The sequence below is a fragment of the Nomascus leucogenys genome, chromosome 9 (genome assembly GCF_006542625.1).
Source record: "Nomascus leucogenys isolate Asia chromosome 9, Asia_NLE_v1, whole genome shotgun sequence".
NCBI classification, from domain to species: domain Eukaryota; kingdom Metazoa; phylum Chordata; class Mammalia; order Primates; family Hylobatidae; genus Nomascus; species Nomascus leucogenys.
This window is the reverse complement of record NC_044389.1, coordinates 54,250,084-54,264,330: the sequence shown is the minus strand read 5'-3', so window position 1 is coordinate 54,264,330 and position 14,247 is coordinate 54,250,084. Positions and strand designations below refer to the sequence as shown.

Genomic DNA, 14,247 nt, shown 5'->3' with positions numbered 1-14,247 from the left:
AAGATACAGAGGGAATGAATGGATGAAAAAAAAAAGACCAAACTATAGTTTGCCTACTAGAGATCCCCTCACTATTAAGGACAAACAGACTGAAAATGAAAGAATGGAAAAAGATACTCCGTGCAAATGGAAACCAAAAGTGATCAGAGGTATCCATATAAAATATACTTAAGTCAAAAACTGTAAAAAGTGACAAAGAAGGTCATTATATAATAATAAAAGAATCGATTCAATAAAACAATTATAAATCTATATGCACCTAATCACTGAGTACCCAAATATATAAAGCAAATATTATTATTCTATCTAAAGGGAGAAACAGAAGAAAATACAGTAATAGTAAATTTCAATACCCCATTTTCAACAATGGACAGATCATCTAGGTAGAAAATCAACAAGGAACACTGGACTTCAGTTGCACCATGTATCAAATGGACCTAACAGACCTTTACAGAATATTCCATCCAACTGCTACAGAATACACATTCTTCTCAACTGCATTTGTAACATTCTCCAGAACAGATCATATGCTAGGCTACAAAACTACTCTTAGAAAATTTAAGAAAACAGAGATCATATCAAGTATCTTTTCTGACCACCATATAAAACTATAAATCAACAATAAGGAAAACTTTGAAACCTTCACAAACACATGGAAGTTTATGCTCCTGAATATATGTATGCTACTAAATAACCAATGTGTAAGTAAACAAATTAAAAATGAAATTAATAAATTTGAGACAAATGAGAATGGAAATATATCATACCAAAACCCATGGGACACAACAAAAGCAGTTCTAAGAGTGAAATTTATAGCAATAAATGACTACATCTATTAGGCTATTTCTAATAAACAGCCTAAGGAAGCATGTCAAGGAGCTAGAAAGACAAAAACAAACTAAACTCAAAATTTTTATTATTTCCTAGAAAGAAGGAAATAATAAAACTCAAAGAAGAAATAAAGACTAAAACAAGTAAAAAAAAATTAACAAAACCAAAAGTTGGGGTTTCTTTAAAGATAAACAAAATCAGCTGGGGTGCAGTGGCTCATGCCAGTAATCCCAGCACTTTGGTAGGCCGAGGCGGGTGGATCACTTGAGATCAAGAGTTCAAGATGAGTCTGGTCAACATGGTGAAACCTCGTCTCCACAAAAAATACAAAAATTAGTTGGGCGTGGTGGCACGCACCTGTAATCCCAGTTACTCAGGAGGTTGAGGCACAAGAATCCCTTGAACCCAGGAGGCTGAGGTTACAGTCAGCTGGGATGGCACCACTGCTCTCTAGCCTGGGCAACAGAGCAAGACTCCATCTCAAAAATAAAATAAAACAGGCCAGGCGTGGTGGCTCACGCCTGTAATCTCAGCACTTTGAGAGGCCGAGGCAGGCAGATCACAAGGTCAGGAGATCAAGACCATCTGGCTATTATGGTGAAACCCCATCTCTACTAAAAATACAAAAAATTAGCCAGGTCCCATGGTGGCACGCCCCTGTAGTCCCAGCTACCTGGGAGGCTGAGGCAGGAGAATCGCTTGAACCTCGGAGGCAGAGGTTGCAGTGAGCTGAGATGGTGCCACTGCACTCCAGCCTGGGTGACAGAGAGGGACTCTGTCTCAAAACAAACAAACAAAAAATATTAACTAATTAATTAAATTAAAAATAAAAATAAATAATGATAAGCAAAACCAACAATCCAATAGCTAGGCTAAAAAAAAAAGGAAGACTGAAATAAATAAATTCAGTGATTAAAAAGAGACATTACACCTGATAACAAAGAAATAAAAAAAACTCTAAGAGATACTTATGAACAATTATACAACAACAAACTAAATAACCTAGAAGAAATGGGTAAATTCCTAGACACAACCTATGGAGGGCAGGAAAGGAAGAAGTTAAATTGTCTCTGTTAGCAGACAACATGATCTTACATAAAGACTCCACCAAAAAATATTTTAGAAGTAATAAAATAATTAAGTAAAGTTGCAGAATATAAAATCAACATACAATTCAGTAGTGTTTCTATAGACCAACAACAACCTATCCGGAAAAAAAATCACAATCCTACTTACAATAGCGACAAAAGAATAAAATACTTAAGAATAAATTTAACCAGGGAGGTGAATGTGCTATACTTTGAAAATTATAAAGAATTGATGAAAGATATTGAATAAGACAGGAGTAAATGGAAAGATATCCTGTATTCATGAATTTGAAGAATTGGTATTATTAAAAAGTCCATACTACCAAAGCAATCTACTGATTCAAAGCAAACCCCATCCAAATTCCAATGATATGTTTTACACAAATAGAAAAAGTAATCCTAAAATTTGTATCAAATCACAAAAGACCCCAAATAGCCAAACCAATCTTGAGTGAAAAGAGGAAAGCTGGAAGCATCACACTAATCTACTACAAAACTATAGTAATCAAAACAGCATGGTATTGGTAGAAAAACAGTAATGTAGACCAATGGGATAGAACAGAGTCCAGGAACAAATCCATGCATTTATGGCCAACTGATTTTCAACAAAGATGCCAAGAACACACAATGGGGTAACAGCAGTCTCTTCAATAAATAGTGCTAGGAGAACCAGATATCAACATGCAGAATAATGAAATTAGACCCTCATCTCATACCATATAAAATAATCAATTCAAAATGGATTAAGGCCAGGCAGGGTGGCTCACACCTGTAATCCCAGCACTTTGGGAGGCCAAGGCGAATGGATCATAAGGTCAGGAGTTCAAGACCAGCCTGGCCAAGGTGGTGAAACCCTGTCTCTACTAAAAATACAAAAAAAAAGAAAATAGCCAGGGATTAAAGACTTAAATATAAGACCTGAAACTGTAAAACTATTAAAAGAAAACATAAAGGAAAAGCTCCATGACATTAGTTTGGGCAAAGATTATTGTTAATATCAAATAACCTAACATTACACTTCAACATAAGGTTATTTTTTGACAACAAAAGCAAACGTAGACAAACAGGATTGCATCAAACTAAAACTGAACAGCAAAGAAAATAATCAACAGAGTGAAGAGACAACCTGTGGAATTGGAGAATATATTTGCAAACCATACATCTGATAAGAGGTTAATATCCAAAATATATAAGGAACTCAAACAACTCAATAATAAGAAAACAAAAAACTCACCTAATAAATAGACAGAGGACCTGAATAGATGTTTTGCAAAAGAAGAAACATAAATGGCCAAAAGATAAATGAAAAAATGCTCAACATCATGAAGTATCAGGGAACTACAAATTACATCCACAATGAGATATGACCTCACACCTGTTTGGAATGGTTATTATCAAAAAGACAAAAGATAAGTGTTGGTGATGATGTGGAGAAAAGGTAACCCTTGTACACTGTTGGTGGGAATGTAAATTAGAACAGCCATTACAGAAAACAGTATGAAAGTTTCCCCCAAAAAATAAAAACCAGAACTACTATATGATCCAGCAACCCTACTTCTGTGTATGTGTCCAAAAGAAATGAAATCATGATCTCAAAGATATGTCAACACTCTCATGTTCTTTGTAGCATTATTCACAATAGCCAAGATATGGAATCAGCCTAAGTGTTCATCAACAGATGAATAAAGAAAATGTGGCACATATAAACACTGGAATACTATCCAGCCATAAAACAAAGGAAATTCTGTCATTAGCAATAATTTGGATAAACCTGGAAGACATTATGTGAAGTGAAATCAGCCAAGCACAGAAAGACAAATACTACATGATCTCACTTATACGTGAAACCTACGATGTCAAACTCATATAAGTAGACAGTACAATGGTGCCTACTGGAGGTGGGGAATGGGAGGATATTGGCCAAAGGGTACAAAGTATCAGACAAGAGGAATATGTCTTTGAGATCCACTGCACAGCATGATGACTATAGCTAATAACAATGAGTTGTGTATTTTAAAATTGCTAAAAGAGTAGGTTTTAAATGTTCTCATTACAAAAAATAAGTATGTGAGGTAACGGATATGTTAATTAGCTTGATTTAATCATTCCACAACATATATATATGTCACATTGTACTCCATAGTTTACATTATTATTGGTCAATTAAGATTTTAAAACTTAGGAAAAGGACCTCCATTCATCTCAAAGTTGAAACTAGTTTATTTTGCAAATTATGACTTATAAGTACTTCACAAATTTTCCACTTTTCCACTTACTATACTTAAATTATATCAGACTTTGGCAGGTGGTGATGATTTACAAAGTATAAGCCAAAAATACAAACAAACAAAATCCAAGATGCCCAATAAATTACTAATTAAGAAGGAAAAACCTCAAGAGAAAAAAAAAATTGTCCTCAAAGACTTTTACCCAGGAATCTGTTCTACACAAAACTCATACAGTTGAAGAGGTGTATCAAGAAAGCACATTTCTCAGTGTCTTTAAGAACAGGCAGTTAATCTGAATGCATGAAACAGCCAATTCTTAGACAATAGAGAGCTGGGAAAATAATAACTATCTGCAAAGTACAGATTCTACCAAAAGCCTCAGGTAAGAGAGAGAGAGAGAGAGTGTGTGTGTGTTTTTGTGTGTATATACACTGTGGGCTAAACAAAGAATGGTTGTGGGTTGAATTCTTTCTGCCTGTGGATCACCAGCTTGTAATGCCCATGTTAAGCAGACTAAGTTGAATGCTTCTTTCTACATTTCACTTTGTGGAAACTTTTCATTCCTTGGGCTATCTACTTCTAGACATTTCATTATCAACCCTTCCATTTATTTTCAATTTCATAAGAAGAATCAGAGAGTCAAAAATTTTCTAGGTGAAAGTAAATATATTTTCATTTCCTAGGAGTTGGAAAAAGGAATTTCATCAAGTGCATCTCATATTCTAAAATTCTCCCATTCCTTTTACATATCATGCAAGAAGAGCTGTTTCATGAGACGTGAGCTGTACAGAGCAGGTCACTGATATAAATCAGGTGTAATCAAGATTGCCTAAGAAATACTGACATCCTAAACACTAAGAACTGAACTGTAAAGCAAAGGATTATCTTAGTTTGATTCTGCAGGCAAAAAAACAAAATGCCATTAACTAAATATTAGTTTTTTCTTACAGTATCTCCATGAACCCACAGTTTGGACTAAGCTCACTCAGGCATTTTAGTGGGAGACAGGATGTTTGCACAACCCAGTTTAATTATCTGTTTCTCTGTACTATGGCATTCATCATTATGGGAACGAAAGTTTGGCTCATATGACAGTCATATCTTATACCAATACTTGTGTAACAACATAATTTAAGTTTACTCCTACAGCCCATAATTCAAGTACTAAAATACTCAAATGTACAGCTGCTGAAGAAATTCTACAACATGGAAATTCCTGATAAACAAGAAGAGTTTTTGATTATGTACTTAAACACTATGAATTTAAAAGGTATTTTTCTTCACTCATGCATTTTTAGATATAATTCATCTCATTTTTTTTCCTTTCAGCACATTCAGAATTATGAGAGGTATAAGACAGAATTATGTGAGAAAGTCCTTGGAAGGTTTTCCAAAGCTTGACTAGACTTATGTTAATAAGTATGCACATGAACAAAGATTGAAGTGTAATTTTTAAAACGCACAAAATTATATTGGACACGTTGAATTACAGGTGCCTTTTTCACCTTGTAAAGTTGTATTATTGTTGATACAGTGTAAATCCAATGAAAATGATTTAAAGCTCAGGTACTTACTGTGGTTGGAAAATAAGGACTAGTTTTGAATTTTTTCAGAGCCATGGAAGAGGTGTAGGTTCCCAAGAAGAGGATAAAAGACATGAGTGTGATATCAGGAACAAAATTACAGTTGTTCCCGACGAGGTTTCCTCCATATTTCGAACACTCCTTCTTCGACAAAAATGCCCAGTCAAAGGTAGTATTATGGTACTGAAGAAGAAAAACATTAAAATTTTTCTAGAGAACATTGACATATAAAAAGCAGCGTTTGATACTTGATGAGCTATATAGGAATTACACCAAAAGTTTCTGTAAAACAGTCTGAAAATAAGCACTGGAGGGTGAAACTTGATGAGGTGTTCATGGAATAACAGATAAGATGGGCCAAGAGGGTGGCAATTATTGAAAACACAATGAGAATGATGCAATTTGTTGCCTAGTTTGGGCAACAGCCTTAAAATCACCCATTTGTTCAACAGAAACCACAAAGTACTTCTTTCCTGCATGCCTTCCTGAGAGTAAACTGAGACACATTAATATTCTAAGTCTCAAAATGTAAGACTCTCTAAAACACTTTTCTTTTTCAAGAAGTACTTACCTTTGTAAGGCATGGCTTCTTATGTATCTACCTGATGGCCCTATGGTTAATGCTCTAAAAGTTGTAACAGATTAACTACTCACGGAGCACTTTCACAAGTATTCTGTTTCTTTTCTAAATAACTAGGAACTGGTGATTTAAGCAATTAACTATAAAAATGTGGATGGTCCCTGCTTTTTCAATTGCATATTCTAATAAAGTATAGATTTTTTTCTTCTTGACTGTAGGTCAGCATTATGAGCATCTCTTCTTTGTATGTGCTGTGATGCCTTTAAGGCTATGTAGTTGTGTATGGAATATCCATCTCCATGTTACATGGCCTCAAACATATGGTCAGTTTTCATGTATGGCTGTTGTGGAGTCAGTGCTGTGCTTCCCTCTAGCAGCTCACTCTTGTTCCAATTTTTTGTTTCTAATACATCGGAGAATCCTTTTGCCAGCATAGTAGATAGGGCCAGCACACCCATCCCCCAGCTGCTCTGAGTAATAGCTGCTCTTAATTCACAGCTGTCTTCTTCTCTAGAGAACTGCCATTAGCCATTTAAGAGCCACCTCACCTGCAATGTAGTGCCCTCTCATAGCCGATTACTAACCAATACTAACTGGAGTCTAAAACTATACCCTCTTCGTCTCCAGGTGAGAGCAATTCTATGCACAATTTATGCTCCAGAGCTCCCATGGGATCAGGCTGAAGCAAAACTCAGCTGAAACCATATCCTTGTTTAACTCCTTCCCTGTCTTATACTGCTTCTCTCAATCTGTTTTTATTGTAACCACTGTCTCAATAAAGTCACATGCACCCCAAATCCCTATATCTGAATCTGCTTCTATAACAGCCGACTTACTTGAATTACCAGTCAACCAAAAGTTAATGGCCTCTAAGCCTAAGAAACTTTTTCTAAAATATCAGAGTTTGGAGGAAACTTGGATGATTTAATCAGATTTATCACCCTTAGTATTCAATAGTCCTGAAAGATGAACATTCATTATCTGCCTGAACATTTTATGTGATGAGCAGTCTCCTGGTTGCTCAACCCCTTGCTTAACAAAATTTCTGCACAGATCGCCCTTATACTGATATTTGAATCTTCTTAAATATCCTTTAAGTTTCTTTTGCTATGCACAACACTTTCTTGCACACTGTGACAATCTGGCTTTTTTCTGGGGAGAGATTTTCAAAATTGTACCTATCTAAATGGATGCCAATGTGGTTGGGTGGAAGGGACTGGGTGTCTCAGCTTAGAAACATTCTAAATACCCATAACTTACTCCTCTTAGGTCCAGGGCTAATGGATATGTCATATGCTATCAGAAGAGTTATTTGAAAACACCTTGCAAATAAATGTGGAAAGATAAATTTCTCCTGTCCTTTGCAGACAAGAGTTCTACCTCACACCAAACACATCATCAATGTCTTTTACTATTCAATGAATTTTGATGATATGAGTAATATAGTCATAAAAGAAGAATCTCTGCTCAGAAAGAGTTCAATTTTTTATAGAGCTCAAAAGGTAAAGTGCTTACATAAGTCAATAAAAAACAAACTATATATTTCCCTGAAATATTTTTCCTATAGAAGCTTCAACTTGTAAACAGCTGAACTGCATTCTTGCTTTTATCAAACTCTGCTTCTGAAAGGGTGATTAATCATATCTCATTTTGTTTTTGAGATTTCTGCATATGGATGTTTATAGGAGCATACATTTAAAGTTTAGAAGTCATAATAGCTAACAGGTTTCTTTGTTTTAAGGTCAGCAAAAATGTAACATAATTTCACTTCAGCACTTTAATACCAGCAGAATTCTCTATAACTAGAGTTGCCCACAGATAAGTTGCATTAAAGCAATCCTGACAGGAAGTTCTATTGATTTGCTTACAGAGATTCAGGTTGAGGTGAAGACTGTACAGATGTACATGAAGTGACAGACACGTCTTCTTGCTTACATCAACTTAAAATGCCAAATGATCAGTATTTTGTAAGCCTCTAATGATTCTTTGTATCATTATCCGGAAACTTGAGTCTCCAAATACCACCTTTTGTTAAGGACTTCAGTATAAAAACTGCAGGTGGCATGCATATATCTCTGCATATTTGGCATTTCAGAATACAAAGTTTCCTACTCCCATAAAACTTAAATTCTAGCTAATAAATAATTCCATTTAGATATCACTGAAAATACATCTATGTTATCTGTATTATTTCAATGTTATTATTCCACATAAGCTGATGTCAGTGAAGGTTAATTCCATAAAACTTCAGGCAGGGTCCATTTCACGAACAAACTTACCTATGACCACTGCTACCCTCGATGTTCAAGCCACTATTGTCTCCTCTGGCCTTAAGGCAGGAGACCCTTAACTCATCTCACTGCTACTGCCCTCTAGCCCTTACAAGTGGTTCTCACATCTCTATGGTTTTGATCTTTATTTCCTATGCAAAATTCTATACATACTGTTTAAATGGTTAAATCAGAACTTTAAGAACAAGACAGTCCTGGCATGGTGGCTCACATCTATAATCCCAGCACTTAGGGAGGCCAAGGCAGGAGGATCACTTGAAACCAGGAATTTGAGACTAGCCTGGGCAACATAGCAAGACCTCATCTCCATTAAATTTTTTTTAATTAGCCAGGCTAAGTGGTGCGTGCCTGTGGTCCTAGCTACTCTGGAGACTGAAGCAGGAGGATCACTTGAGCCAAGGAGTTTGATGTTACAGTGAGCTATGATTGCGCCGCTATATGCCAGCCTGGGCAACAGAGCAAAATCCTGTCTCTGAAGAAAACAAAGAACAAGACAAATGGGAACACAATCTCAGAAGTCCTTTCTGCCTGTTAGAATTCTCTTAGCACATTATCTGTTTTCCTTATGATGCTTGTAATGTTTTATTACAATTATATTGTAGCTTCCTCAATATTCACTGTTGTAAGTTTGAAAATATTCAGAGATATCTAGTGGGTCTGAGACCTGGATCTAGGAGAGATGTCAACTTTAGAGACATCTACTTAGGAGTCATCAGGAAAGAGCTGATCATTGGAGTAGTAAGACAATAAAACTACAAGCGAAAAATGTGCAGGAAAAAAGAGTGTAAAACATCTAGGGTATCCACTATGGAAGTGAAGATACCACAAAACACATGAAAAAGTCATCAGAGTGATGGGTAAAAGAAGTACAATCAGCTGAGAAATGCGTGGGAGTGAAAAAATTGCAATAGCAATTACAGACTATTTTTTTCAAGAAATACAATAACAAAAGAATAGGTTAGAATATGCAAATTGCAATGTTAAGGCAAGTTCTTTGGGGTTGGCAAAAACTTTTGAGGTGTTTACGGTGGATGAGAAATAATCTGGTTATGGGGATGAAAAGGAAAAGAGATTGATGGGAAATGCAAGAATGGAGAAAGGAGAGAGAGAGAGGGAGGGAGGAAGGGAGAGAGTGAGAGAGAGAGAGAAAAATGCACAAGAACTTATTAACTGTTTGGACTGAGGATGGATAAAAGCTAAAAATGATAAATGTATAGTGCCTGAGGACCAAAGGGACTGTGCATCAATAAGGAAAAAAAAGAAAAGAGCAGAGTAAGACAGTAGCAGAATTCAACTTGGGATACATTAGGCACTGAAGAAATCATTGTTGATCGAACAAATGAAATCTGTCATCACGTCTGGAATATACGACATATTCAAGGAAGATATCTACCAATTTATCTACTCTTTTTATCTGGAGGACAAAATTAAATTAAAATAAACTTTCAATTTAGAGTTGCTGGGTAAAATGTAGGATGCCCAGTTACATTTGAATTTCAGGTAAACAACAAATAGTATTTTCAGTATAAGTGTTTCATATGTAACATTTAGGACATACTTATACTAAAAATTATTCAATATTTATTTAAAATTCATCTTTAACTGGGCATGTTTTATTTTTGTTTGCTAAATCTGGCAACACTATTTCAATTAGATATAGAATATTTTGAGTAACAGTCATATCTAGAAAATAGAAAAATGTGGCCACAGGAAAATAGAAAATGCACTGGGACCTAAGTGCATGAATGAACTAATGTAACCTTTACAGGTGCAATAAAGATAAATAAAACAACAACTTTTAAAACTTCCCCTAGAGAAATAAAGTATGTTAACTTAAATATTAACTAATAATATAACCCAGTAAAGGGAAGTATCCAAATGAGTGGTATGAAGATCAGATGGTCAGAAGAGGGAATAATCATCTTCATTGAGTACAGAGAAAACAAAATTTAAACTAAGCCCTAAAAGAAGGGCTGGTTTTTGCAGAACTTTCATATTCAAAGGGCAGCAGGAGTAAGAATAGAAGGACAGCAAAACTGTAACAAAAGGGAATAAAAGTGACAAATTTTAGATGTGCATTTCTTTCTGCACTGGCAGCAAAAAAGAGGTAAAGTATTAGAGAGAGACAGACATCATGAGCAAAGATGCTGATATGGGGACATACAATGCTTCATTCAGCTTTAAAGACGTACTGAATGCTCACCTTTGTGGAGGATCTAACAGTGAATAGACCAGATGGGCGGAAGCAGATTGTTTAGGTAAATGGGTACTGGGAGAAAAGATTTAAAGAAAATGATCAAGTCGCTGAGGTTCTTAACTGTGGTAAATCTCATGAAAAGAGATTTCAATCTGTTTTTTGAGATATCTTTTTCAAGAGAATTACCCTGTTATACTGAGTGGATCTGCTCGCAATTCTTAAAAGTAGAATGCATACCAAAGGATTTATTTTAAAATTTAAAAGACCACAGTATCCTCCCTAAAGGAAAAAGTGAGGGATAATATGAGACAGGATGGACAAAATGTTCAAAGCCATTGAGGCTAGGTGATGCGTATATGGGGCTTCACTGCATTATTCTATTTTAGTGCATATTTAAAATTTTACGTAATACTTTTAAAAGTAGGAATGTGTAATCTTCAAGGAGATTTAAGGACAGAATGGTTTTTACACTTGACTTTCTTGGTGGGAGAAAATCACAAGGATGCTTTGCACAAGAATATTAATATGACATGCCATTTCCCATGAAATGAATGTTAATTCCTAGAATCATCAGGAAGGTTCTTAGTCCCATGATTAACAGCATCTCTGGGTAGCATAATAAGTAATAATGATAATAAAAATAATAATTAAAGGTTCTGTATTACAGTAGATCCTCAATGTCATCAATAGGTTCATGGAAACTGCAACTTTAAGCAAAATGATGTATAACCACCAATTTTACCATAGGCTAATCACTATAAACAAGAGTTAAGTCCCTATGGCATATTCCTGGTCACAAAAACATCACCAAACTTCTAAATAAAGATCAAAACATTTCTAATATTAAATGCTAAAATAAATGTGAGCTATACATACATTTAAGAAAGATTAGTAAAAATAAGTAAGATAATTACTATCATTCCAGGTCAGGGTTGTGAGTGGTCAGAGCCTATCCCGGCAGCTCAGGGTGCAAGTCAGGAACTATCCCTAGACAGGACACTATCCCATCACAGGGTGCACTCACACACACACCCACACTCAGTCTGACTGGGAAATTAAGACACGCCAATGAACCTAATATGCATGTGTTTGGGATGTGGACGGAAACCAGAGTGCCTAGTGAAAACCCATGCAGACATGAGGAGAACATGCAAACTCCACACAGGCAGTAGCCTGAGAGTCAATTTCTCTTTTTTCATCAACGTTATAATGAAACGGTGTAATCTGAGGACGTGCTGTAGCCCTTTTGAGTACTGACTGATAAAATATGTGCTTTTAAAAATATAAATGAGAGTGATACCACTAATAAAAGCCTCAAGGTTAAGTTGTTGATGTACTTATTTAGAGTTTTGCCCCCACAGTGGTGAGCCAGATTTGCAATAATCTGAAATCTTACCTTATCATCTACAGCATGCATTTGAATTACAGTTGTCTGTACCATTATAAGATATCAGGATGAACTGGTCGTTCTGCTTGTGATTAGGATTATAGAAAATTGTGAGAGGCCATCACTCCCATCCTAACAACCAAAGCAAGCTAGACACCCTATAAAAATCATAGTTTTAAAAAACTCACCATTAAGATGAGGAAAAAAGTCAAACATTTTTTATTTTATTATTTATTTATTTTTAAGATATTAATACATAGTCTCACTCTGTTGCTCAGTCTGGAGTGCAGTGGCATGATTGTAGCTCACTATAACCCTACAGGTATGTGACATCATGCCCAATTAATTTTTCTATTTAACGAATTTTTAATGGCTACATGCAGACTGTGGTGACAGAGCAGAATTCAGAGGAGTCCTAGGCATAGATCAAGTCTGCATCCACTCACCAAATTTTCTCACGGTCTTTGCCAAGTGCACGGGTAACACATGGAAGACTGGAGGTTGGACAGGAAAGCTAAAAGAGTTCCCCCTGAGATACATGGAGCCTCTCTTAAGTGTAAGGAAGCCACTTTCTTAAGATGGGAGGCAGAGAAGCAGAGCTGAGAGAAACTTCTCTGAGGCATTCAACCACTTTGGAAAGGGCTCAGGTATCTGCCATCTGAAGGCTAGGGGCAGAGTATGTGGGCAAAGAAAGATCCCCCAAAAAGAAACCTGGGGTATCAGACAAAATACAGCACTCCATGGGACCTTCTGGTACGATGGAAATTTCCTGTATCTTGTTTGGATAGTGGTTACAACCATCAAAACTCATTTCAATGAATACTTCAGAACTGTATATTTTAAGGTATGCCTCAATTAAAAAAAAAGGAATCTGATGTGTAAAAACAAAATACTAACTGATGCTTTCAATCACTTCCTCAGAAGCAACTGACATTCGATTTTGAAATCTGGTGTCTCACACTTTGAGAGCTGGTAACTGTAAGCCAACAGGTATTAATGCTCATTATCTAGATACAGTGTGAACAAGTTGTGGCTAGTTTTAAAGGTTTACAGGAACCTTTTAAGGAACTTGGTTTGCAAGTTAAAGGGATATACCAAGCAAGAAATCTATAGAAAAATTGGAGAAAGTGAGAAGAAATAAAGACACCATTCCAACAAAAAATGGAAATTTTAAAACCTGCCTTTTTATCTTGAGACATAGTTATCTTAGAGTTCTAATCTTTGTTTAAATGCTCTAATACCCTACTCTCCCGCTCTTTTCCCTGAAACATATCCCTACCACCATGAAAAAGAAAGCTTGTCTTCATGCTAGTGAAGCTGAAGGGAAAAGACCTTCCTTCATCTGACAGGATGAACTGAAGGCCTGTGAGAGCAAGCTTTGCTGGCTCCAGGGGATGCATGTCACTTTTCCTGTACCTTCTCTCACAATCTAATTATGGCTGAAATGAAAAAAGGAAAATTAAGTCCTGATGACTGTGTGTCCTAGGAAAGGTTCAGGATAGGAGAGCTGGCTAGCATGACCAAGCAGACGGAGGACGCAGTAGCCTCTCAGAAGATGGGGTTCCCAATTTCCCCTCTCCATTAAACTTCTGAGTTATGGAGGCTGCATGACCTCATCAAATGATAATATCTAGAAAGAGCAGTAACAATACCTAACATTGACTGAGAGATGACTACATGCCATCCACTATGCTAAGTTCTGCCTATCTATTAAGTTGACACTTACAGTACCTTTGAGATAAGTACTATTACCATCCCAGTGTTGCAGATGGGAAACTGAGAAGGTTCCACAGCCTATTAAGTCGTGGAGCCCTGCACTTGAACCAGGCAGTCTGACACAAGAACTCAGTATCTGTGAGTTCCTCTACATAAAACCCTATGCTGCTTCCTGAAAGAATAGAAATAAGGCAGATTCTAGAGGCAGAAAACCCTGAGTTCAAATCCTCATTTTACCATATACTTGTAATATGTATGGTCTTTGGGAGGTCAGTTAACTTTTCTAAATCTCTGTTTCATCTATAAAATAGGGGTAACATCTAATAACTCATAAAGTGATTGTGAG

The 14,247-nt window shown here is 36.1% G+C and overlaps 1 protein-coding gene across 6 annotated transcripts in view; it reads right to left on the bottom strand.

Annotated features, from left to right (window-relative positions):
* SLC4A4 (solute carrier family 4 member 4) overlaps positions 1-14,247 on the bottom strand; it is a 509,200-nt gene that overhangs the window by 68,059 nt on the left and 426,894 nt on the right. For all 6 annotated transcript variants that reach the window (XM_030818970.1, XM_030818971.1, XM_030818972.1 and 3 more), the window contains one exon: positions 5,722-5,913. In XM_030818970.1, coding sequence (XP_030674830.1) covers positions 5,722-5,913 — 192 coding nt within the window. The remainder of the gene's footprint in view (positions 1-5,721; positions 5,914-14,247) is intronic.